The sequence below is a fragment of the Alosa sapidissima genome, chromosome 24 (assembly GCF_018492685.1).
Source record: "Alosa sapidissima isolate fAloSap1 chromosome 24, fAloSap1.pri, whole genome shotgun sequence".
Classification (NCBI taxonomy): Eukaryota; Metazoa; Chordata; class Actinopteri; order Clupeiformes; family Clupeidae; genus Alosa; species Alosa sapidissima.
The window spans coordinates 12,866,480-12,893,806 of record NC_055980.1 but is presented as its reverse complement, the minus strand read 5'-3'; the positions used below and the strand labels follow the sequence as shown (position 1 = coordinate 12,893,806).

General features: G+C 40.4%; 1 protein-coding gene across 3 annotated transcripts; it reads left to right on the top strand.

The window, feature by feature from the left end:
* Positions 1–220: 220 nt before the first annotated feature.
* ptprh (protein tyrosine phosphatase receptor type H) lies at positions 221–26,465 on the top strand. 3 transcript variants are annotated; one of them, XM_042082309.1, is made up of 18 exons: positions 221–471; positions 5,834–5,939; positions 6,457–6,576; positions 8,901–9,053; positions 9,479–9,751; positions 13,628–13,894; positions 17,638–17,868; positions 18,015–18,272; positions 18,987–19,080; positions 19,183–19,245; positions 20,841–20,922; positions 21,044–21,134; positions 21,216–21,286; positions 21,512–21,649; positions 23,234–23,356; positions 23,448–23,608; positions 25,414–25,549; positions 26,063–26,465. In XM_042082309.1, the coding sequence occupies exons 1-18, from the start codon at positions 424–426 to the stop codon at positions 26,201–26,203; spliced, it is 2,556 nt and encodes an 851-aa protein (XP_041938243.1). In that variant the 5' UTR covers positions 221–423; the 3' UTR covers positions 26,204–26,465. The 3 variants fall into 3 exon arrangements, with proteins under 3 accessions (XP_041938243.1, XP_041938242.1, XP_041938244.1); XM_042082308.1 differs by having other exon boundaries at positions 6,457–6,729; positions 8,781–9,053; XM_042082310.1 differs by lacking the exon at positions 9,479–9,751 and having other exon boundaries at positions 6,457–6,729; positions 8,781–9,053.
* Positions 26,466–27,327: the final 862 nt, after the last annotated feature.

Here is a 27,327-nt window from a genome sequence, read left to right as displayed (position 1 = left end):
TGATTGTCAGAGGATTAAAAATACAAATACACTTCACGCATACTTCACAGGTTTTTGGTAATCACTGTTAAATGTGAATCATTTTGTATGGTAATATATCAAGTCATTTGAGCTAGTAAGTTACATGAATATAAGATCCCCAATGATGAACACCTACACCGACACACACACACACACACACGCACAGAATAAGGAAGTCCGTGGCCAGGCCAAAGGTTGATATGCTGTGTTTCCCCTGGCTAAATAAAAAAAGAGAAGTAACAATACCCATGGTCATTATTCAACCTGATGGCTTGAGGGCTTGTGTAGACATAGCTAAGTTTAGTGTTAAATAGTTGTATAATCATTTCTTTAGGGTTGATAGTACATCAGAGAAAGAGAGGAAGGAGGGTAAGCTGAACCAGGACAGAAGTGGTGTTAACCATGAGGAATACGGTGTGGCTGCTCTGTCTATGTACTGCTCATTTCTGGGTAAGCAACCTTTCCTTACCATTATGTTGTATGGCTGATTATGGCATTGCCACTGATCATAAGAAACTACTCCAATCATGACAGCACACTAACATTACATATTTAAGATAATTACTAGTATCGGTCCTGGCATTTATTCTAAGGCAGCTTTTGAAACATGTACATACTATACCCATTAAGTTCATTTATAATAATCCATTAAAAATCCATTCAGACTTTGTATTAAAAACTGAAATGAAAGTGTGTAACCTGTCTATAGCACGGCTTAGTTTTGAAATTATTTGATGATGTACACCCTCATTCCATAACCCTAACATGTGCATGTACATTCATTCATTCATTCATTCTTTCAAGGCTAATTGTATCTTTTTATTTGTTTATGCTTATAGTTTTAAGCTGACGTTTGAAGTGATTTACAATGATATAAATTAACATAACTTTAACCTTAAAAATTAAGCTTATAAAGTAAAGTCATATAGCCAACATCATTTTTTTTTTACAGAATAGGCCTAACAATAACAACTATATACATATATACAAACCAAAACTATGTGAGAATTAATTAGTTAAATACAAGTAAACAGATGAGTCTTGACGTTTTTTTGAAAACCCCAAAGCTACTATTAGATCAAAGAGTAGCATGCACGTGTGAGGGGGGCGCTATGGGTGCCTGGGTCCCTGCTCCTTTGCCTAGGAATGACCAATAGGAGTGGCCATTGAAATGATCAATGCTTCGTAGAATTACTCATAAACATTAAAAAAATAAACGTGTGAATCAATTATTAGAGAATAAATGTTTAAAAGTAATATAGAAGTAAAGGTGGTAGCCTGGTCTACCTGCGCTGCTGCCGGTAGGCCTACTGTAGGTGAGGACGTCGGCAATTTTGCCTGCCTGCAAGATGCTCGCATTGTACAGTAGGCTATTGTTGTTTCAAGAGACGGTGAGCGGGGTAAGATCACTACAGACAGGTCTGTTTCCAAAACCATTTAGCTGATGTTGAAAAATAAACTGTAACATTTATCTCCTTTTGTAGTGTCATTTTGAAGTATATGTTTGCCAGCAAAAGCTTTTTAACAAGCATAATTTTAAACTGAATTGACCATTGAAAGTGGCCACTCGGCCACTATGCAGCTAACTAACCTAAACCTGTTGAAATAGCAATGGGAAAACATGCATCGTTATATTGAATCATATAGGCCTACTCTGTTATTTAGTAACCTACTAGGCCACATGGGCAAATCCGTTTCATGTCGTGTCCACTCTGTTACTCCACTATTGAGATTAATCTGCTGTATCATGTGTATTGAGATAAATTCTAAGGCTTGGATGGCGACCAGGGTATCAAATTAAACTAGAAGTTAGTTCTAATACACGTTAGTGTCATTCCTGAAATCCTAGAATGAAGTTAAGAAGGCATAAAAAACTGTATTTCTCCAAAGCTCAACTCTCCTCAACATTTAGTTTGAACAAGGGTAATTCAGTATTTAAAATAGATGACATACAGATAATAATAATAATAATAATAATAATACGTTTAGTTTCTATAGCACCTTTATCATACCTTAAGGTCGTTTTACATAGTGGGGAAAACACAACAACAAACAAACAAAAACAATACAACAAAGACAAGTAATGTGTAGTTAAGAACACAATTATTCATACCCCTGCAAATATAGATTTAATGTTGATGAGAAATGATACTGCCACATGCCAAAAGGTTGTAAGACAAAACATGGAACTAAAAAAAAGAAACGCTTTCATCTTTTTGAACATTTCTATGAAAATGGCATGTCTACAATTATTCATTTTAAATAGTCAATGGAAACATGTGTTTGCATTCACAGCTCTCAAAATGGTTCGTATAGGAACTACCAACCCTCTCCATGTCTCCACAATGATCTAGACTGCACCTTTTTAACAGAAAAGGCAGGAACAATTATTTGCCATCATTAATTGCCATCATTTGAGGCAGGAACAATTATTTGCCATCATTCTGGCCTTGTGCTCACTTTTTTGACAGATTGAGGTCTGGACTCTGGCTTTTTTTTTTTTAACCAGGTGGACCTTGTGACCTCATCAAAGTAAATTGTAACACTAAAACAAGGAGCTAAATTAAGATTCTGGAGGAAAAGACCAGGCAGTGTGCCGAGAGACCTGCCCCAATAGGCGACATTGGACCATTAAACCACTCAATGATCCAAAACATACAGCCAAACAAGGCAATGAATGGTTAATAGAGAACAATATCAAAATTTTAGAGTGGCCCAGCCAGACTTCAGACCTTAATCCGTCAAGGGCAGTGTCATTTTCAGTCAGAACAAGCATATTGATAAAGAGAAAATCAACATTAAATCAATATTTGCCAGGGGTATTCTCATTTTGTTCTTGTATATTGTTGTGCCTTTTTTTTTTATTCGAGCCCCTGCCCCTCAAAAGGTCTCTGCACTGAAGTAGACTTATGTAAATCATTCCACCGATGAGGAATGAAAAGAGAAGAAAAGAGGCCAGAGTGAAGGACTTGAATTCATTTCTGGTTGCTATAGGAAGTCAATGAAGAACAATTAATTAAGATTTTAAATTGATTATATGTTATATGAAGGATAATCTATCACCCAGAAAAGATATAGTTTCCGATACTGACCTGCGGACAACATAACCTACTCATGTTGCATTTATTGTGTGGACCCTGATGACCCATAATACAAATGAATGCCATCATTGATCTAGTTCTCTACTCATTCCTATAAGAGAAAACCAAATACCCTGAATGCGCTTCTGCTACTGTTTTACTTTGAATGCCCATATTTTGAAATGGGCTGGCTCTCCCATTTTTCATCCTCCACTAATTTTGTATACACCATGTATATACTATTTTTTACGTATGTATACATGCACGCATGTTGCATGTATGCAGTTTGCTCTGATCTGTGTATGATGCAGATAGTCCCCCACGGCCCATACTTTAGAAGCCATGGTTCAGTTCAAGGTTGGTTCCTGTTATCTTAGTGCTTGCTTTCGGGGTACAAGATCAAGTTAGGCTGTTTTTAAGTGCCTAGATACAGTACATATTCATGTTATGGCGCCATGTAAATAAATTTGTTGAATTGAAATTGAACTGAATTCTTTCATTAACAGTTAATTGCCAAGTCAAGTTTATTTATATAACGCATTTTATACACAGAGGTCATTCAATGTACTTTACATAAACAAAAGTAACAGCAAATAAAAGCAAAGAAGAGTAATAGTTAAAGAATAGTTTAATGCGGGTGTGTTTATTTTGTTCCACACTGTGCGTAGCTGGGTGTGTGCAAGTGAAGGCCCCTTGTCGTGTTCCAGTGCATGGGGAGAAGGTACTTGGGGGAAATCAGCTCGGCAGGCAAGGTGCAGATGAGGGGCTCACCACTGTGGGAAAAGAAGGGATACTGGAGGTCGCAACTGTAGGCATGCTTCGACCAGTCGGGGCTCTAGTCATCTGTGGGGTCGTCGGTTTAGGCACCTTCTGTGAAAAACAGATATTGGAGTGGTGGTTAGAAAACCCAGAACTCCCTTGTCCTCTACAGCGCTGCTCCTTTTGTGCTTGGACAAACGAGGGTGAATGCGAGGCAGATGTGGGTGGCGATGATTGGCTGCCAGCCGTGCCTCGTTGAAGCTGTTTGAGTTGGCTATGTGCTTCTGTTGACAAACACCATGGACAAGGTTTTTGCCGTGCATGCCCAACAAAGGGTGCTGAAGAGACTTGGCGGTGTGAGCCCGGCATGACACTGACTGGAAGGCCATCTGGTCACACATAGAATAAATGAAAGAATAAATGAAACACGTCTTTTTTAACAATCTTATTGTCATTTTGAGGTTTCTGCTGAGAAAAATGACCTAGCTCTTCAAGCAAATACACCACTTTCCTAGTGTATTTCCTAGAATATTGAACCTCCAAACATTGGGATCGCCTATTAAATTCAATAAAAATGTCTACAACATTTTGACTAGCTGTAATGAAATGTATGGGATGACATGGTTATTTGTCATGAGTGAGATATCAGCAGTTTGCCACAGTTCAACAGTATTTAACACAAACTGAATCTGGTAGGTAAAGAAAGGTTTGCCAGATTAAGATCCTTTTCCCTGATGGCAACTTATTTGATTTCAACTTTGTAGAAACCATGAGGTTACTATGCTCTTTTGCACTATAACAATCAGGAAGTGATTTTATGTTTATCCCTATAAATAAAAAAGGTCAGATTTAAATAGCTTATGCTTCAGTTATCAGATGCCACATGATATGCACCACCGCAACAGCTCAGAAACACATCAAATGAATTTGACTGATTCATTAGCCATTAACCTTCTGTCCTTTTCTTTTTTACAACCAAAACTTTTTTCCATGTTGACTAACTTGTTTTTTCAAAGGTTAGATTATTTCCACCATTGCTCACTTGTCCTTGTATTAATTTAGTAGTGTTTCATTGCAAACTTAAACAGGCATACTGAATATGAATGAAATCCTATGAAAGATCTGAGGACATTATCAGTTACAATAGACAGCAGTGAAGAGCATAGGTGATCATTAAAGGAATTATCCGGAGTAAAATTCACTTTAGGTCAATTTACGGATGATTGGGAGTACATACGTTGAGTTGACATCAAAATCATGTCAAATCTGGAAATTCACAATTTCGTCGCCGTTTAAAAAAAAAAAAAAAAAAACATAGTCCAGTCCATACAACTTCATTTCAATTTCAAAAGAAATACTGGACTATGTTTTTTTTTTTTTTTTAAACGGCGACGAAATTGTGAATTTCCAGAGCACACTTGGCAATCGACTCCTACGGACTTTCCCCTAAAGATGGCAGCAAAGATGGCAACATTTCCGGAAAGGTACTGGCTTGATGAAATTCCTTCTGGACTCTCTATCCGACCATGGGATACTTCGGTTTGGCTTTAGGGACCCTCTACTCACTACCACGTAAGTGTAATGTTGTTTGGAACTGTAGAAGAGGTATAAAAATAGCGTTTTGTAGCGGCAAAATAATATGCCCTTCTCACTTCCACGCTAACGAGATTTGACTAAAAACGGTAAAATTGAACTTTCTCAAAACACATCCGAATGACATGATTTTGATGTCAACTCAACGTATGTACTCCCAATCATCCGTAAATTGATCTAAAGTGCATTTTACTCCGGATAATTCCTTTAAACTGAAGCATAACTTCAGGATCAGCAGTAAAACCATTAAGGAGTTTTAAGCATACCTCACTGATGATGTCTTTCATGTTTCTTTATCTGGACCAATCAACCTAATTAGGAGTTTGTAATGGTATGTTTCATAATCGTCTTCATATGATTATGCCTGATCCCTTTTCAAGTGTGAATCCAACACCAGCTCTGTTGCTACACCAAAGAGTGGATCAATTAAAAATCCAACTGCAAATCCAATCACAACGACCACTGCTGTGCCAACAACTCCAGCATGTGAGTTTCCCATTTGCCTCCTATTCCAGATTATTCCTCTTATTATTTCTTTTTCTGTCAAAAATGTTGTCATCACTGCTCAAATTCTGATTTGAACACAACTTGTGCAGTTTCCTAAACAAATATCAGATTGACCAGCATGGTAAAGAGAGGCAAAAGAAAGTGATGACCCCTTGACTTTGGTGTCCATAAAGTCTGAATAAGTGTCCATATTATTTATACCATCATTTTGATCCAGTCTTTCCTGAGCAAAAGTTTTATATGAAATGAATTAAAGGCCTGACAGATGCCTGTCCCAAATATAAGCAAGTTCAGTTTGGCGTTTGAAGCAAATAAAAACCTGAGCTATCACTCAAGTTTGTATAGTACATGGATTTGAAAGTAGTAGTTTGTGTCACTCATCACTGTCTTTAATCTGCGTGAACACTAAATGCAAAGGTCTCTCTTGGTGTGACCATCAAATCATCTGAGTTTATTTTTGCCCCCCCCCCTCCCTTTTCTATTGTTCTTCCTTTAGCTCCATCTAATGTCAATAAGGTAGAGGTGCTAAACCAAACTGAGACAGAACTATGGCTGAAGTGGGATAAAGTCAACAACAACAACAGCTACGATTACAAACTGAGAAACAACAATGGAGGAGAAGAGTCCAGCATCATCTCTAGATCAGATACAAACAAACACGTGGAATACAAAGTCTCATCTCTCTCTGCTGGGACAAACTACTCTTTCACTCTCTTCACTGTGTTTGAGGGAGTAAACAGCACAGGATTTCCCTTCTCAGCAGTAACAGGCATGTTCCCTCATGTTCACTTCCTATGAAATACATTAGGGTCTATGATCTATGAAATACATTAGGGTCATCACCACACAAAAACAAAGTAGATATTTTAATTATGTAGAACTATTTTTTTATTCATATTAGACACCTATCCCAAATATTTCAGGTTGTGTTAGGTATTTGAAGAAGCAAGCTTTCACGGTATATGGATTTGAAAATAGCAATTTGTGTTACTCATCACTGTCTTTAATCTGTGTGAACTCCTCCATTTTTAAATTCCTCAATATTTATGTTGTTTTTAATCCAAAATTTCTACATTGTACAATCTAAATGCAAAGCTCTCTCTTTAAGTGACAATCAAACAGGGGCGCAAGAGGCACGGGGGACATGGGGGATATGTCCCCCGCAGTGCTGAAGAGACAGCCGTTGTCCCCCTCTCTTTTGATAAGGAAAAAAAGCCTTATAGGTACGCTAAATAAATAATAACATATAGGATTTGCGCTAACTGTAAAACTGTAATGGAAACCTTTTTGCGTAGCCAAGTAGCCTAGATTGAGTTATTGTTTAATTATGCATGATTTAGTACTTTTTTTTATAAAATTCGTAGGCTGGAATGTCTTGAGTCGCAACAATTGTGTTTAAATGTAGTAGGCTTCAGCCTCTGGCAATTAGCTCGAAAGGGGCAGCAAGAGAATGAGCTTGAGAACGTGTGTTGGAGACCCATGGTAGGAAAACGACTTTTCTTTGCCAACGGTAGGCTATTAATCCAACCAACATAATACAATACAACATATAATAAAATATTAAGAAGAGGTGTTATTTCATTGACTTAAATCGAAACAATGTCTTCTAGTGGACTGATGGCAATTGTTGGTATGGTAGGCAAGTGTTACCCCGTCTTGTATATGGGAACCTGCCTTTATTTGTCCTGCTATAAATAGAATCAATCCCGGGCATAATTTGAGGATTTATGGTAGCCTAGTGCTCAACTCCTCCTGCTCAACATGACGTTAGCTGTTATGTTTATGATAACAAACTCAACTAGCCTATACATATCAACTCGTTTTCACTAGCCTAACTATAAAATACAAGTCTATCAACGTTTTTGTTCTAAGACATTTATTTCAAACATAATTTCAAGACACAAATTGGGTACTTCAGTTACCTTGGTGCATAAATCCCAGAGAGTAGGCTACCACACCCCAGAGTGATGGGCCTGGCGTTCTTATGCGTTCAGTGTGGGGTATAAACAAGCTGAGAATTTAGCGGTGTCATGTCTGCCTGTCACAGTCGTGGGGAGCTCTTTGAAGCTTGGGATAATGTGATACAGTTACTACAGTAACAGTATTTTATTTTACTTCTTATGTATTTTTTTTCTTCAATTGTTTAAATGCTGTTGGAACAAATAGTTGATTATAAAGGCAACTTTCTGTTGCAATTTTCTGTGTGTTCTGGACTGGTAACTTGTTAAGCCAACACTTGTTAAGTTCTAACATTGCATAAATATTAACTGCAAACACACAGTGGAGAGTTGATTTGGTTTATACCAGACAATTTAAGTAGGCCTAACTACAGTAGGCTATTTGATCATGTAGTCTATGTTTGGATAGGCATGAAGATTCATTCATGGCTTCATAAAATATCAACATCCCATGTTGCTTTTTTCTACCATTGGCCCAAGTAGTGACCAGTATTCTACCATTGGCCAAAGTAGTGTGAAATAAATCTAAAAAAAATACATAAAAGTAGAATTGCACATAGCAAGAAGCTGGTCTGAGGGCAGATCTGGCGTTGTGCTCATCTCACAGTTTTCACAATTTTTATCAAAAAATATTTTGAAAACAATCAATGGTATTATCTTAATATTCTGGCAAGTTTAAAATATGATGGTCGAAAGTGGGCCAGAGGTGCCGATCCGATATCTGGAAATCTAATCTCACTATGGCTTTGTGTTCACAATTTGGTCCCCCTCACTTTCAAAATATCTCCTGCGCCCCTGCAATCAAATCATCTGAGTTTATTTTTGCCCCCCCCCCCCCCCCTTTCTATTGTTCCTCCTTTAGCTCCATCTAATGTCAATAAGGTAGAGGTGCTAAACCAAACTGAGACAGAACTATGGCTGAAGTGGGATAAAGTCAACAACAACAACAGCTACGATTACAAACTGAGAAACAACAATGGAGGAGAAGAGTCCAGCATCATTGATGGGTCAGATGCACTCAGCTACGTGGAATACAAAGTCTCATCTCTCTCTGCTGGGACAAACTACTCTTTCACTCTCTTCACTGAGTTTAAGGGAGTAAACAGCACAGGATTTCCCTTCTCAGCAGTAACAGGTATGTTCCCTCATGTTCACTTCCTATGAAATACATTAGGGTCTATGATCTATGAAATTCATTAGGGTCATCACCACACAAAAACAAAGTAGATATTTTAATTATGTAGACCTATTTTTTTATTCATATTAGACACCTATCCCGAATATTTCACGTTGCGTTTGGCGTTTGAAGCAAATAAAAACCTGAGCTATCACTCAAGTTTTTACGGTATATGGATTTGGAAATAGTCATTTGTGTCACTCATCACTGTCTTTAATCTGCGTGAACTCCATTTTTAAATTCCTCAATATTTATGTTGTTTTTAATCCAAAATTTCTACATTCTTCAATCTAAATGCAAAGCTCTCTCTTTAAGTGACAATGAAATCATCTGAGTTTATTTTTGCCCCCCCCCCCCCCCCTTTTCTATTGTTCCTCCTTTAGCTCCATCTAATATCAATAAGGTAGAGGTGCTAAACCAAACTGAGACAGAACTATGGCTGAAGTGGGATAAAGTCAACAACAACAACAGCTACGATTACAAACTGAGAAACAACAATGGAGGAGAAGAGTCCAGCATCATTGATGGGTCAGATGCACTCAGCTACGTGGAATACAAAGTCTTATCTCTCTCTGCTGGGACAAACTACTCTTTCACTCTCTTCACTGTGTTTGAGGGAGTAAACAGCACAGGATTTCCCTTCTCAGCAGTAACAGGCATGTTCCCTCATGTTCACTTCCTATGAAATACATTAGGGTCTATGATCTATGAAATACATTTGGGTCATCACCACACAAAAACAAAGTAGATATTTTAATTATGTAGACCTATTTTTTTATTCATATTAGACACCTATCCAGAATATTTCAGGTTGCGTTTGGCGTTTGAAGCAAATTAAAAACCTGAGCTATCACTCAAGTTTTTACGGTATATGGATTTGAAAATAGTCATTTGGGTCACTCATCACTGTCTTTAATCTGTGTGAACTCCTCCATTTCAAAAATTCCTCAATAATTATGTTGTTTTTAATCCAAAATTTCTTCTACATTCTACAATCTAAATGCAAAGCTCTTTCCCAAATACAATCAGGTTGCATTTGGCGTTTGAAGCAAATAAATTCCTGAGCTATCAATCAGGTTTTTTCCGGTATATGGTCCTGGGATGCCAATATAGTGGAGATCACATGCGAGTGATGTCCACTAACACCCCCTTTTGATGAGGGGTAATTTAGAGCTTAGAGCTGATAGTGAAATGGAGGAGCAGGGATGGAGGTGGGAGCCTTTGCAACTCTAGCGTGACGTAATAGGCAGTAAGGAGAGTTTTATTCCCTGCAAACGGAAGTGGGGTGAGTGATGGCTGTCAATCAACCATATGGGCTCCCCCAATACTTTGTTTAGAAAACATTGTGTCAATCTTAATTATCTTATCTGGAGCCTTGGGCATCGAGAATGAAGAGCTGCAAGTGGACATGTTCGGGGTTGGCAACGGCATCATGTCTGTCTTTGTCACAGACAGTGAGACAGAAGAGGAAGTGCGGCCAGGCTTAGTGTTGACGATAGCTCCAGGGCTGATTAGTTTCTCCCAGGAGTTCCACGGTGTGTGGATTGTGCCACTGAGATGCTTTACATCCCCTTGGCCAGAACTGCCACCAGTGGCTGAAACCAGGATGGATGGTTGCATTTACAGGGCTCACACCACAAAGCACGATCGTTAACTTCCTGCATTCCCAGATTTCGCCCATGAAATTCACCACTCTTTGAATCACACCACGCCAATTCAGAGTTACTTGGCCCATCGGTGGACTCTGTGAGGCGGACCAGCTTGGCTACACCTACCTTCCCTGCATCAAGGAGGCAATGGTCGCCAACCTTGCCCCACAGGGCCATCGAGCAGTGGTAATCCTACCGTGCCGACAAAGCCCTACTACATAACGGCCTTCTTTGGCTGAGAATGCCTACGCATGCATAGGGCAATAATGCTGGGCACTGATCACCGCAGTGATCCTCCAGTGACTGTGGTGAACTCCTGAGGAAGCCTGACTCCTTGGTGATGCCCTGAGCAGAAGTTGAAGAGGGCTGTCAACTTCACACTGCGGGTGATGAATTCTCCACACTATCCCTGAGCTGCAAGCTGAGCAGCTCTAGCGACGCACACCGCAGCCCAATCGTCCATAGGCACAACCTACAAGACTTGCCCATCCAACGAAGCCCTCATCTGCACCAGCCCAACCGCACCCAGAGCCCCTTCCACCGCCTCCTCCACGGGCCGGCAACCAAGCCCAGGAACTGGTCCCAAAGTAGTCGATGGCAGCACTCCAGTTTGTCCTCCAGCCTGGTCAGTCAAAGCTTGAGGTGGCTTCCACTCTGGCATACAGTAGTGCAGGGTGGTCTCCTTGGTCTGAGTGCGTCAGCCCCCACACTCCCCAGTCCCCATGCACCAGCCAGTAGCAGTCTGTGCCAACACATGCACCCCCCTCCACACACACACACACACAAACACACACAGAGACACAGGCACACGGCACACGCACACACACGCACAAGCCCAGAGTGGTCAGAGGGGGTTCTACAGCTGATACTGGCACCGTCAGTGTTCACCACTGCCAGAGGCTTGCTGCAGCATAAACTGCAGTGCCGCTTGGCATGCTACAGATGTGCAAACTCAAAGCGTGCGAGTAGCCACAGCGCCAGTGTTCATTTGTCACCACCACAGCACAATGCCCCAAATCAGTTTACACCCAGTCACACTAAATAACAGAGGTACCCCACAGATAAGACAGAGACGTGGTCTGCAATTTAAATAAATATATTTTATTTAGATTTGAGGACTGAAGCTGAAAAGCAAGCAACCATTAAGATACTACAGTTTATAAAAATATATAATTTATTTTCTACAACAGATGGTACAAGCAACAATACATATTTATTGATGGGAGGTCTTAAACAACGTTAATGTGGATGACGACGCTGATGGGAGGGGTATACTCACCTTATGTGCTCCCAAAAGTGCAGTTATCACCCGGTGCTCTCTCACAGCAAATCTGACACTGCAAACTAGGTGCTATATGTGTTTCAGGTGCAATTAGAATTAACACACTAACGCGTGAAGGGGGTACCCCTGCTGACTAACCCCACCACCATACAGCGTCGAGTCCACAAATTAGTTGCTCTACCGATTTCAGTCTGTAAAATGTACCCGTATTAAGCTAGCTATACCAGTTGCCCCAGCACAAGAAATAGAGAGAGAAAATAAGGACGCACAATATCCTCGAAGGCTCACACACCGCGTCAGACACACTCGCGCCCCCTCCCAGGCCTACAATCCCAGCAGCACAGACGAAAGGAAGTGAGACAGAGACCCACGATAAGCCACAAACACGAACAATCAACTGTACTGCCTCAGAGTGGACCGTCAGCCACTCCACCATTGAGGCAGAGGTTCAGGGGGTCTTCACCACGGCAACAGCTAATAATGGGAGTGAAGTGAATGGCCTTGTGGGGGGAAACAAAGTGTCACAAGCAACGAAAGAACAAACAAATTAAAATACGTTAATCAAATTAAACCAGAGGCAAAACAGCAGTGACAGTCACACCCAGGCAATCCACGGTGTTCAATATGGCTATTGGCTACTCCGTGTCGTTAAGTCAACTCGCGGCATGGTAGAACTAGTGCCCAAGGCAGTGGAAACAAACACCCAGGGACTACAGGGAACAAGACAAAAGGCAGGGAAGCTGCACAAAGAAAGTGCGGGAAGCATTTAAAGGGTAGCGTGCTACGAGATTGGCCATTAACTCACCTGACACCTAATTACTTCGGCAACTAAGTGAAATCACCTTGTCACACCTGCAACACACCCCAGTGGTACACTTAACACACGGAAGCCCCACTCTCAGCCTCTCCCATGCGAGTGTGACCAAGTTGCTGTGTTCGGGCATGTGTGCTTTATCTGTTTACTGCTTATGCAAGAATATCAACCTGCAGCAGAAAGCTACCAGCATCTCAGCTGTATGCTTTGTGAGTGATGCCTTGCTCTCCCAGTCTCGTGCCTGTGTAGAGTGTGCCTGGCCGACTGTGTGCACAGCACCCCAGTGATGAGTTCTGATGGTGAAGACCAGTCCATTGTCGCCAGTGAGGTGTTTATGTGTTCCCATTGGTTGACATCAAGTGAATTCGTCAGAGAGAGAGAACTTTGGTGACAACCTGATTGGCTCTCTGGACCTGATCCATTGGATCGCTTCAGTATACCTACTGCAGAACAGCCTTATACATGGATTTCATCCAGGAACTTCATATTTGTTAATGGCTCATGTTCTCCTTCAGAGAACTGAGGCTATATTCATAACCAAACATTAATTTTAAATTTCTCTCCCATTCAAAAGATTTAATCTATCTATAAATTGCAGGAAAATCTGTCTGTGTCTTTGTGTGTGTGTGTGTGTGTGTGTGTGTGTGTGTGTGTGTGTGTGTGCCGCATATCTGTCGAACCATTTGATTTATTTCAAACATGCCAGGTGTCTTGCTACAGGCATGATTAAGTGTTGTGTGCTGTGACCTGACCATCCACCTGTGTTTTCTGTCTGCCCTCCCTTCAGCTCCCTCTGATGTTACTCAGGTAAATGTGGTCACCCGCTCCGAGACCCACCTACAGTTGAAATGGACCAAAGTCAACAATGACAATAACTACAATTACATACTGAAAGACAGCAATGGAGCAGAGGTTGACATCGCTGGATCAGATGCAGGGACCACAGTGAAACACACAGTCTCATCTCTCTCTGCTGGGACAGAGTACACTTTCACTCTCTTAACTGTGTTTGAGGGAGTGAACAGCACAGGGTATAACTTCTTAGTTGTTACAAGTAAGTTCCCTCCTGATTCAAATCCCTGTGAAACATATTATGGTGACTTGGCTAGACAGATTCTCCTGCCAAGTCTTGTCCTTTCCAAAAATTGTAGTTCAGTTTTATGGGAGAAATTATTTGATGGGGCCTGAGGGTAGATAAAGAATATTTCTCCAGAGTTTTCAAAAGCTGCTAGATCTCACACAATGCAGGAGTGTTGATATGTAAGCCTATATGTGAGTCTCAGGGTCTACTTGCATCTTGAAATCTACTGTCTGGTACCGTACTGCATGGCTCTAGCTCTCCATTCTGTATTTGCACTTAAAAACTGGAACACAAGCAAAGTGGGTCAGACAGAGACATAATCACAGCAAATCAACACAGTGTTTCAGGAAGACAGAAGGGAGGAGTGTAACTTATTTAGCTGATTATTATGACCGCCGCGCAGCGAAGCGGCGGTCATATAGGTTTAGTCAGATTTTTTTTTTTTTTTTTTTTTTTTTTTTCGCATGCCCAAATTTCCGTCAATGAGTCCCGGGACACTGAAAGACCGGGGTACACGAAACTTGGTGGGCATGTAACCCCACATGGATAGCATGGAACCATCGTTTTTCGTTTTGATCTGTAGCCCCCCCGCTGGACTGGACCCCCCGAAAGGAGGGTAGGGCAGACACAGTTTTCTGTGAATATCTCGAAAACCGTAGGGTTTAGGAGGACCATTTTTTTTTTGTATGTTGATCTCAAGGGGCCATGTCAACCCATTCCATAACCACTCATTTCATGTATAGCGCCACCTAGTTAAACACAAAAAAGTAAAAATGAGGTGTTGTAATTGAAGGTATCTGTGACCTAACATAGTCAAAACTGCACGGAATTGGAAGTGTAGGATCATTATGACACCCTCTGTATGCACGCCAAGTTTCGTGGAATTCCGTTCATGGGGGGCCACACAATAAATTAATTTATGTTACTATACACCAACTGGCCTGTAGGTGGCCGGAGACAGTTTTCTGTGAATATCTCGAGAACCGTAGGGCCTAGGAGGTCCACCTTTTTTATGTATGTTGGTCTTAAGGGGGCATGTCAACCCATCCCATTACCACTTATTTCATGTATAGCGCCACCTAGTTAAAAATTAAAAATTTCATCTCAATATCTCTGGCTGACAAGGTCAAAACTGCACGAAATTAAAAGTGTAGGATCATTATGACACCCTCTGAATGCATGCCAAGTTTTGTGTACTTTCGTTCATGGGGGGCCTTACAATAAAATAATTTATGTGTACATTTAGTGACGTACACCAACAAGGATTCCCGGGACACTGAAAGACCGGGGTACACAAAACTTGGTGGGCATGTACCCCCACATGGATAGCATGGAACCGTCATTTTTCGTTTTCATCTGCAGCCCCCCCGCTGGACTGGACCCCCCGAAAGGAGGGTAGGGCAGACACAGTTCTCTGTGAATCTTTTATGGTATGTTGGTCTCAAGGGTCCACATCAACCTGGCTCATAATCACTCATTTGTGATTTGCCCCCCACCCCCGGTAAAAAATGAAAATCAGTAGGATTAAAAGAAAGCCAAAATAAATATTCATCATCATCATCATGGCTGCATTTTCAGTATTGGCGAGAAGTAGTCGTTTGTCCACTAGATGGCGCATCGTTGCAGTGAGACGTAATTTTGTTGGAAGTTAAAAGTGGGTTGGAAAAAACAATGGACTCTTCATACAAGGACTGTAATTTACCGCAGCGAACATCTAATAAGGATAGGACGATGTTCACATGAAGTGTAATTCCCATTTCTTCTTGAAGCCGAAATAAATCTGAGGATGTTTATCGGACATGCTTGGTTTTTACTGCAGGTACGTTAATCTTGTAATATCAATAAGGACCTAGGTAATGTTACCGTTAGCGTTGGTTGAGTGATGGAGGCATTTGATTTATTGCATTTGTAGAAAACTATACATGCGGTTATACCAAGCAAATGTATAGCAGCACTGTTTGTATCTTTCGACTGTCATTTATTGCACGTGCTACAAAATCATTCTGTGCAATGGAAGATTTACCAACGTTACACCGGTCTGATACAGTTTTGCCTATACATGTGTGAGACTGAGACGCCTGTTTATTTTGTTTTAAGTGCGTGCAGGGTGTGAGAGGGGAATCGATGTGCTTTGATTACAGCTTGGTAGTTGTAGTCTGTGAAATTAAAAATCACGTGTGTGTGAAGTATCCAAACAATGACACCTTCATTTCATTATGGCTGCTTTAGCAAAACACCTTAAGCTACTGTGTAGTGGGTCCCATTTAGAAGTGGCTACTTCATTCGCGCTTTCCTTGACTCATGGAGCTGCGTGAATGTTATTACAACTTTTCGCCACGATATGACAGTTTAAGTCCGCTTGATACTGTAAGGCGTAAGCCATTGGTTTCCAAAGGAGATTTTATTTGTGTCGCCAGCATAGCCTATTGACAATTTATGTTGTAAATAGGCCTACCTTATAATCCTACCTGTAGCTTAGGGAAGCTTTCTATTAGGATCTAGTTTGTTAGTTACCGTTTTGTCATAACTCCCTGATGCATTTTTGCATTTAGAATAGCCAGAGCGTGTATATCTCAATCGGAAAATTAAACAATATCGGGTGCCTATGGACTAGGCTGGGTGAACCCAGCCTGATCTGCCCGCTATTTATTTTTTGATTTCTTAAAAGATTGAGCTTGGTCTGATGAAAGCCAGACCTTTGATGATAGCCATGGACCTCAGTTAAACAATGCAAGGGAACATGAATCAGCCTATATTTGCACTAACAATAACGGACAAAAGCTCTTCAACTTTGGCCCGTTAAAATGTGTATGAACAGTCTAGCGACGCATTTCATCAAGGCCCATTTGGACATGTCAGTTATTTGCACCACTGGTTAGATGTAAAACAGCATTTCGTTTCAGACTAGGCTACTGTTACTTAATTTGTGCATTAACAATAACGTTTCAGACTACTGTTACTTAATTTGTGCATTGACAATAAAGTATTACATGAACTAAAGATGACTAAAATCTTATGTAGAAGAAGAAACATTCACAAAAAATCCATCCATCCAAAAATGACCTTTGTTTTTGATAGCTGTTGAAAACGGCATGGAACTGACAGAGATGTTTTTGTTTAAAAATACATAAAAAATAAATAAATAAATAAATAACATTATGCTGATACCTTTTGCTTTTCCCAAATACAATGTAGCCTACAGGTGTAAGTGACCTTTCATCAATCCAGTTGCAATGGATGAACTGTGATGAACTGCCCTACTTGAGATTGTTTAGAGATTTTAAAGGTTTTATAACAATTCTACATCTTCTTTGGCTATTCTACAATCTATTCACCTTTTCAGCACCAGTAGGGTACTTTCTGTGCAGCCGCACACACACACTCAGGCATGCCAAACAAGCATACACCAAAGTTTCAAGAGTGGGGGATGGAGTAAAATATGGAGACAAATTGAAGTGTGATTTATTTTCGCGGAACGGATGTACAGGACTGAGCGGCGGTCATATTTTGTACCGCTATGCGGTACATCTAGTTTAAAATACCAATAACTTTTATAATAGCTCCAATACCTCATTTGATTTGTCTATGTTACAGTACCCAGTCAAACATTTAACATTTGACCTGCACATCATTTTGACCTTTTCAGAACTGGATTATGTTTCTAATTTATCAATTGTTTTAATGGGTTGCAAACAACACTTGTCTTCATCTCCAAGCAATCAACTGTACTGCCTCAGAGTGGACCGTCAGCCACTCCACCATTGAGGCAGAGGTTCAGGGGGTCTTCACCACGGCAACAGCTAATAATGGGAGTGAAGTGAATGGCCTTGTGGTGGGAAACAAAGTGTCCTTCTCTAACCTTTACCCTGGGGCTACTTACAGTGTGTCACTGTATTATGAGTTGGGTCAGGAGAAACTCTCACAGTGCTCACACAATTTAACTTTTGGTGAGTACTTTTCCTAGTCCCACTACAACTATACAATCCAATATACAATAATTTGATAACTTTTTAACCAATATTGCATGTATACCCAGGTATTTCTTTTGATAACATTTACCTTTATTAAAATCCCTCTGTGATTTCTGTTACAGTTACAGTTCCTCCATTAGTGCAAAATTTAATATGTAACGGTAGAGACTACTCTCTGAGTCTGAAGTGGGGGGAACCAGATGGTGTGTGGACTGCAGTGGAAGTGAATGTGAGTGGGAAAAGTTCAAATGTATCAGGAACACTAGAACTGATAGTGGCTGGACTGCAGCCTGCAAATACCTACAGCATCAGCATCACAACACTCTCTGGAGCCACGAGGGGTTTAACTCAATTATTCAGCAGCTGTCAAACTCAATCAAGTAAGAATTTGCAATGTGCAATTGTTTATTTTGTCATGCAGTTTTGAAATTGAGTAATATATCTGTATAGTGATAAAATGGTGTAATATATCTGTAACGAAGCTGCTGTCTGTTAGCGCGAGAGGTAGGCCTTTGGCCAACCAGGCTGAATGTGATGAATCACCAATGGTGTAGAATTGTGTATGCAAAGTATCTGTTCACCTAATGTTAATGACATCCCTTACAGAAATTCCAGGTTTCTGGTGAACGCAAATATGCGGCAAGGTCATATTTTCACATGCAAACTAGGTTTCTGGCAAACAGTTGCGGTTAACTTTCGGCAATATTGTAGCAAATTTGCAGCAATGTCATATGCAAATTAAGTTTGTCACCATAAGTTCACTGGGAGTTTCCCATTATTGGCTAAGTCTGATGGAAAATCACTGGCGAACACATTTGCCAGGGGCAAACTTCTCATTGTTGCCAGAACTTTGCTGGATCTTTGCCTTTAGCGGCCAACATTGGCAAACTTCTAGCAATATTTTCTAGTGAAATCACCCACAAGATTGCTGTAAATCTGCTGCAAACATTTTATTTTTAAAAGGGATCTCATCCAAGTCAATCAGTACTATTACACACTATTACTGTATGTCCTAAATTGAAATATTTGGTGCTAAATCAGATAATAAGATCTCCGGTGTGTCCCTGTGTCCCTACCTGCTCTGTTCCCCTCAGCGGTCATCTGGGTACCAGTGCTGGTCATCATTCTGCTGGGCCTCCTGGCAGCAATGGGAGTGTTTATGCTGCGGAGAAAGTCCCAGTTGCTCAGGTTACTTTTGGACAAAACCATTTTACAAGAAAAATAACTGGGCTGTTTACATTTCAAATTGTTACCTTCAAAATATTTGCATTCTGTTTCTTTCCTGGACAGCAAAGTACACATGCCAATGTATGAAAGGCACTCAGACACTGGTCCTTCACAAGACAAATTTAAGTATGTTTTATTCATTAATTATGTTTTATTGAATAATTTATTGATAAAAAAAATGTAGTTATGAATTATATTATTGTCAGGGTTGGGTCAGATTACTTTGAAATGTAATCCATTACTGACTACAAATTACATGGCAATTTTTGTAATCAGTAACGTAATCAGTTGGATTACCAAAAAACATGTAACGTAATCTGATTACTTTAGGATTACTTTTAGATTACTTCAATAAAGATGTCCCTTAAGTAAAAGACACCACCACTGAATTGATGAAAGAATTCTCATTCTATTTTTCTCTTTATTATTTCATTACATCTAAGAAATCTCTTTGCTCTGAGTAAAGCATTCCTGTGTGAATTAACTGATCTTTTCCTCCAAAAATCTTAATGTAGCCCCTTGTTTTAGTGTTACCATTTACTTTGAGGTCACCAGGTCCCATTGTCTGAAAAACACCCAAAACTAATACATTTCTATAGCTATTCTCCACTTTGGGGGTGGTGTTTTGGTGGTTGAAATTTTCACCCCATCCCAAAATGTATCACTTAGTCATCATGGATGTGATCATGGATCACTATTCTCCAAACATGCACAACTCAGCTTAACCTTTATAATGGCACACCTGGACAATTAATTTAGCTTTCGCTGGATTTTTTTGACCCAGGGACATGGCCTAAGATTGAATGACACCATGTCCATTTCAATTGTGGGGGTGAGAAAATTATTCTTTTGGGATGTTTTTCAACCAGGGGGACCTGCTGACTTTCTCAAAGTAAACGGTAACACTAAAACAAGAGGCTACATTAAGATTAGGAGGAAAATATCAGGCAGTGTGCCGAGAGACCTGCCACAAAATAGTAAATAAGTTAGTAAGTAAGTATAGATACTCTTTTGATCCCGTGAGGGAAATTTGGTCTCCCAATCCGTGAATTAGTGAAGCACACAGAGCACACAGTGAACACACAGTGAGATGAAGCACACAATGAGCACACAGTGAGGTGAAGCACACACCAACCCGGAGCAGTGAGCTGTCTGCTACAGCGGCGCTCGGGGATCGGTGAGGGGTTAGGTGCCTTACTCAAGGGCACTTCAGCCGTGGATGTGGGCATGGGAGAGCAGTGCTCAACCACATTTTTTCTACTGGTCGGGGATCGAACCGGCAAGCCCGAAGCTTGTCAAATTAAAAGATAGCTAGGCTATCATAAAAAAGTTGCATTGTTTGCATGATAAAATGTAATCAGGTAATCAACAATGTAACAATGTAATTGTAATCTGATTACACAATTTTTTTATTGTAATCTGAGCTGATTATAGTTACTTGATTTTTGTAATCTGATTACGTAATCCAGATTACATGTAATCCGTTACTACCCAACCCTGATTATTGTATTATCAATTGCTTGATGATTGCTATTCTGTGTAAAACAGGACTAAAGTTTAGAGTTAAACTGTTATATGACAAAACACAAAATGCCCAGCTTTCCTATTGCTCATGTCATTGTATTGTTATGAAAAAGTCTTGACACAGTGAATATTTTGTGTTTATAAAGTTAGCAGATGTTTGCTCACTTTACAACACCAATTGATTGCACTTCATTCAGGGCCATTTCAGTGAAGAAATTTCCAGATCATTTCTACCACCTGAGCCGTGATGAGAATCGAGAGTTCACGGGAGAATATTTGGTGAGATACAACAGAATTTCCAGAGATAGATGATAACTTTGTTATGAAAGTCAAATCTGTTTTGAGTATTTCAGTCATTTATTATACTGGTGTGTTCATTTTGTTTGTCTGTGTTTAAAAGCAATTTAGCACTGTAGGAGCAGACCTAAGTCAGCATGAAGCAATTCTTCCAGAGAACAAGAGCAAAAACAGATTCATCGATATACTGCCATGTAAGCAACTTGCATACATCCCCCAACCTACACAAACACACATACTTCACTCCACCAAATGATTTCACCCTGTTTGTACAGATGACTATTCTCGTGTGAAGCTCAGTACCCGTGGCCAGAACTCAGACTACATCAACGCCAACTTCATACCTGTAAGACTACACGACTTCCTAAAACATTGCTTATCCACAGCACTTACTGATTGTTCAGTTCACAGCACTGCTACTGCTGTTCTTCAGTGATCTGCCCTCAGCTCTTATTTGGGTCCTGATCTGCTAACTAACTACTTTGGCCATGTTGTAAAGCAGTGCAGCAGGCAACTTGGCAGTAGAAAAATATGGTACATGGTAAAGACACACTGCATTCTTATCTATAAGGGCTATAGGGACAAGAAGATGGAGTACATTGCGACTCAAGGTCCACTCACCTCCACTGTCAGCGACTTCTGGAGAATGATCTGGGAGCAAAAATCCGAACGGATTGTCATGGTAACCAACTGTATAGAGAATGGAAAGGTGAGTATGGTGTACTCTAGTTTGCTGTAGTGGGTTTACAGTGGTATTGCTTAGGTAGCCTGTAGTGCTCAGGGTGATGGGTGGGAGAGTGTTGCCTTATTGGAAAGAGTTTTTTCCATATCCATGTACCTTTCACTTCAGTCAGTGTCACTGGCATTATCCTTTGTGGTTATTATGCACCTGACCACAACTTGTTGACTCGAGCGCTTGACAAAAAAATCCTCACTGAGTTGGGTGTAAGATAAGAACAAGACTTACGTCGCTCTTGGCGCCACGATGCACTGGGTGTAAGATAGGGCCCATAGACTATTACAAACTATTCAGTGATAGAAAAGAAAAATCCCAAAGTTCCTCCAAAAGAACCTCAAAGTTCCACAAGGATCTTGTAGTTGGAACTGTGTATCACGGCTGTGACACAGGTAAGGGATAATGGCCGCCGAGGTGTCCTGTTATACAGAATTAATGGATGAGGGCGAGGGGCAAAAAACTCCCCGACGCGCAGCGGAGGAGTTGCCTTCGCCCGAGTCCATTAATTCCGTATAACTGGACACACCTCGAAGGACGTTATCCCGCTTATCACCCGGTTGCCACTGTAAAGCAAAGGAAACACGCGGTTCCGTTTAAAAAGAAGCTCACTAGTTCAGCTTGTTGTACAACTTTCGTTGGCCCTATAACAGCTATGGCATGGACAGTTAGCTTGTTTACAGTTGATTCCATTGTTGCGAAGCCTGCCTCCAGGCTCAACCGTCTTCCTACTATCGTTGTTATAGTTACCATTTACAAGCATTGATATGGAACGGCGATTAAACTTTTTTTTACCAGATCTACTTCATAGGTGTCCCATTATTCAGAATTAAAAGCCACCCCGCCAGCCAATCAGAAAAGAGTATTTCTTCTCTCTGGGTGATAAGAGATATTAACATTAAGATTTACAATAGGGTCATTCCACGCCAATTCAACCAGGGCCCACGCACTTAGGTCTCAAAAAATTCTGAAAAAATGACCAGGTGTGCCTATATTATCCAGGAGACACACTCTAAAATGACTCTTATGTAAGATCAATACTTTCCAAGATAGAGCCAGTTTTACAGGGGGAGGGGGGTGTCAATTTTGTTCGGCCTCTTTTTTTTGTCAAAGTTCACAAGCCCACAGCGCAAGAACTAAACCATGTAGGAGGCTCAAATTTTGCATTCTGGTACATAAATAGGAATAGTATATAGCAAAATCATCACGTTTGTTCTGGATGATCCTGCATGGTCATAGCTGTCCCTCAAAGTTTATACAATTTTTTTTTGAGTTTTTGGCTGGGCTCTGTTTAGGCCTTCAGAAGACATATTTGTACTCAACATAGGCTCTTGATTTATTTTCCTTACTGAGATAAGTCATTAGATTTGATGCATTGTGTATAGATATATAATGACCCAATTGAATTGAGAAGGATGTTAAATACATTCTATTATTAATCCTTTGTAGTATTAAAAATATGTTGTATGTTGGACGTATTATCAAGAACTGAAGAAGTGATGTTTAATCAGTTTTGTTCTGTCCCTTATCGTTTACATTTTTTTTTATCCTGTATTTCAGGCTAAGTGTGACCAGTATTGGCCTCAGGATCCTTCTCCATGTCGCCATGGTGACCTACTCATTACCATGACGTCAGAGCGTAAAGACACCGACTGGATCGTGCGTGAATTGATCGTAAAAAATGTAAGACTTCTGTCACCTCTTAGCCTAACTGTTTTCAGAATTCAATAAGGATAAGTGAGTGTTAATTGTGTGTGTGTGTGTGTGTGATCAGGAGGCCAAATCCGAGGAAAGACGGGTGAAACATTTCCACTTCACGGCCTGGCCAGACCATGGTGTTCCTAATGGAACCCAGGAACTAATCGAGTTCCGTGGACTTATTCGGCAACACATTCACAGTTCTCGATCCTCAGGGCCCACAGTTGTGCATTGCAGGTACAATAGTCAGCTATCTAACTAACTCTTGTGTCTTAAGCTGCTTTTGTAAGTTTGTGTTACATGTTGTGTTGGTCCATTTAGAATCACTCCCCTCCCTCCCTCTCTCACTCACTCCCCTCTTATCTTTGTGTTGTATGACATACGCAAGTTCATGCCAAAAGATGAGTGGGTGGGCCGTAGTGATGGGGACGAGACCGCCTATGCCGAGTCCGAGTCAAGACCGAGTCTTTGAAGGGTCGAGACCGAGTCGAGACCGAGTCTGTTGGTTTTCAAATACAGTCGAGTCCGAGTCAAGACCGAGTCTTTGAAGAAGCAAGTCCGAGTCGAGACCGAGTCCTTTAGGAGTCGAGACCGATTCGAGACCAAGACCATAAAAAAATTTCAGTTTTAATATTCATAATTTAATATCACCCCAGTTAATAATCAACAGTTAGGCCTACAGACTAAGCTAGATTGGGAATTGTTTAGAGGAGCAGTCTTAACGTCTTAACATGGACTATGCTGACCTACAGACACTCACCGGCAGCAGAGCCATAGAGATAAATAAACGGCTCTGAAGGCAGTATCTTTGCATTGCACCATGGGATGTCATTTTCAAATAATGCCGGTCAACACTGCATTTTATTATTATTGTTGTTATGTGTTGTCTGTTTTTTATATGAACATAAAAAATGCGTTGGTCTCGAGGACTCGGTCTGAAATTACGAGTCCTTCTCCTCCCACTGTGGTCCGAGACCGAGTCAAGACCGAGTCTTTGAAGGAACGAGTCCGAGACGAGACCGAGAAAGCAGAAATTGGTCTCGAGACCGGACTCGAGTCCGAGACCGGACTCGAGTACTACATCACTAGTGGGCCAGTAGGCTACAGTATGAGCACACTGGCTTTAGGGCTCAATATACTGTTATGAGGTGGGAAAGGCCACAGATCTTACTTGGTCTTGGGGTAAAACCAAACTAAAGCCTCCCACAACGCAACATTAAACAAACCAAGAAAAAACCTAACTGCGCCCTACACACTAGCCTTACATGTGGTCCAGAACTTGGTAGTATCCTAACAGTGTGTGAATGCATGTGTGTATCAGCTTGGTAGGAGTCTCAGAGAGCGGTCAACATACCTGTGGCGTGCTGTCACTCTCTGCCCGGTACTCCTCCGTTTAGCTGGGCCAGCTCAAGCCGTTTCGGGTTTTAAGTTAAAGTTTTTATTTTCATAAGCGGGTGTAAAATCCAAACAGAAATGTATAATGTCCAAATGCCACAAGCTACCCAAATGTAGCTACAAAGGAGGGAGAAAAAGATCAGCCATGCTCCTCCAGCAGGCCTCAACTCATTAGGGGGATTCGACTTGATGTAGCCGCCTGCAGCAGTCTTAAGCTGACTGCATAACGTGATTATTTATGACCTATGCACAGTTCCGGGTTGAAAACATCAGAATCTCAGAAATAATCACGTTATGCAGCCAGCTTAAGACGGCTGCAGGCGGCTACATCAAGTGGAGTCCCCCTATTGTCTAGTCTCGATTGAGAGGACAGGTGTCATTTTACCAATTAGCCACCGGTAGTGAAATCACTGAAGCCCCGCCTGTCAGTCAGTGCTTTCCCTACCATGTTACCCTAACCTATCCTAACACTTACCACTTCTCTTGTTTTGTAGTATACTCCTAAGTATTTAGTCCACTCAACTGCAACCCTGAGAAACATGCATGTCTCATAAATAGTACCCTTCATTGCTTTAGAGTTGCCATTCATTAAGTCAAACCCTTCTAACTCTTGTGTGTGTGCTTGTGTGTTTGGTTATGTCTGTCAGTGCTGGAGTTGGCAGAACAGGCACTCTGATAGCCTTGGATGTGCTGCTGCAGCAGATGGAGAGAGAGCAAGCCGTGGACATTGCAGGGTTTGTCCATCGCATGAGACGCCATCGGCCACGCATGGTGCAAACAGAGGTAACATTATGCACACTATCTCACATTTCCTCTCACAGAGAGAAACATTTTCATATCAGATATCAAGATGGACACAAACAAATATTTACCTTGTGTGAGAAGAGTGGGTGCCCTTTAGCCTTTATCTATGTGACCTGAATTGTGGTTGCAGTGCACATGATTCAATACACATTTTTTCTTGCATGGCTTACTGGAAAGTCACTGTACATGGCTGGGTAATGAGTAACTGCAATAAAACAGTTGATTACTTCAGTTGAAACAGAACTACACACACAGCCATTGTAAATGCTCTTTGGTAGGGGGAAAGGTGAACTTTTGGTCCAAAGGTCCTGAAATAAGGAAGTATTTGTAGGATATTTCTCTCTCATACTTTTATTCTAGACAAATGCTCTTTTAAGTAATATTTTACCCCATTGGTTTAATGTATTTAATTTCAGAGAGTGACACGTTACTACTACTACTTATTTCTTTCTTTGTTTATTTTTTCCTGTCCTATTCCCTATTCTCTTTCAGTCCCAATATATATTTCTGCACCAGTGCATCAAGGACTGCTTGCCACAGGAGAAACCAGAGGAGCCGATATACGTTAACACAGCTAGCCCAGCTATAATTTATGAAAACACTGCCGCCATTACCTCCAACTATAGGAACTGATGAGAGAGTCTTTGACCTTCATTTGCTGTTTTACAAGCTTAAAGATAAATGACAAAGGTATCTGCTGATAAAATAATCCTGTGAAGTCAAATGACCACCAGAATAACTAAAACACATACAACTGCATCATGACTTTATATACTACCTGTTCACTCATGGCCTAAGGTTTGGTTTGTGCTGCATCTACTGGTCTGATTTGGCATAACGTCTCTGGTCATGGACACTTTTAACAGTTTATAAAAACAGGCTTTATTGTACCAAAGCAATGTAAATAGAACATTTTGAGCTTGACATTATACTGGCTACTTTTCAGTGGAACGTCTACAGGCCTTTGTGAAATTTGTTTTAAAGATCTGTAATACTATGCTTTATACTATGCTGTAATACTATGCTTATGCTTTACATTTTAAGTTAGAATGGTTGTATTTCCTTACTATTATGTGACTACTATTGAATGAAAATACAAAAAAAAAACATTTCTTCTCAGGTAAACATACAGCTAAATATTAAATCCCACAGACCATGCTTGTGGACTACAAATGCACTGTAATTCATGCTACTTCAACATGAACGAAAGAATCAGGCACAAAATCCATCTCCATGGTGTTTTAAACCCTAGCTTAATAAATGCATTCTGATTACTGGGGAGGTACTGCTCATCATGTAGAAAACATAAGTAACATGCACTGCTAACTTCTAATTCATCCATGACAACTAATTCATCCATGACAACTTCCTTAAAGTACTTGAAATCTGTGTTTGTTGGACAGAATTGAGATAAGCACCACAATGAACTCTTAATATCTACTAATTCTGTGCATTAGTAACATGTCAGTATTGTGAAATTAATAAGCTTAAATTAAGCATAATTGTAATAAGCATAAATACATAATTTTAGCAGTAAAATGTAAATAAAATGTTTAATTTTTTTCTTGTCTTCTTTGTATCTTTTAATAAATACATCTGTATTAGCCTTAGTCATATCAGGGTTCCCCCAGGATTTTTAATCTTAAATTTAAGACCTTTTTAAGACCACTTTAAATGAAATTTAAGACCAACATCGCACCTTCCCTGGTATGCATATGAATGAAAAAATGGGAAATCAATCAATCAAATAAATAACT

Bases quoted from the DNA above. Each gene is read 5' to 3' on its own strand.
- ptprh (XM_042082308.1), top strand. From the start codon at position 424: ATGAGGAATACGGTGTGGCTGCTCTGTCTATGTACTGCTCATTTCTGG. The intron at 20,923-21,043 runs GTGAGATACAAC...TGTGTTTAAAAG, and splicing joins AGTTCACGGGAGAATATTTG to CAATTTAGCACTGTAGGAGC. The intron at 21,650-23,233 runs GTGAGTATGGTG...CCTGTATTTCAG, and splicing joins ACTGTATAGAGAATGGAAAG to GCTAAGTGTGACCAGTATTG.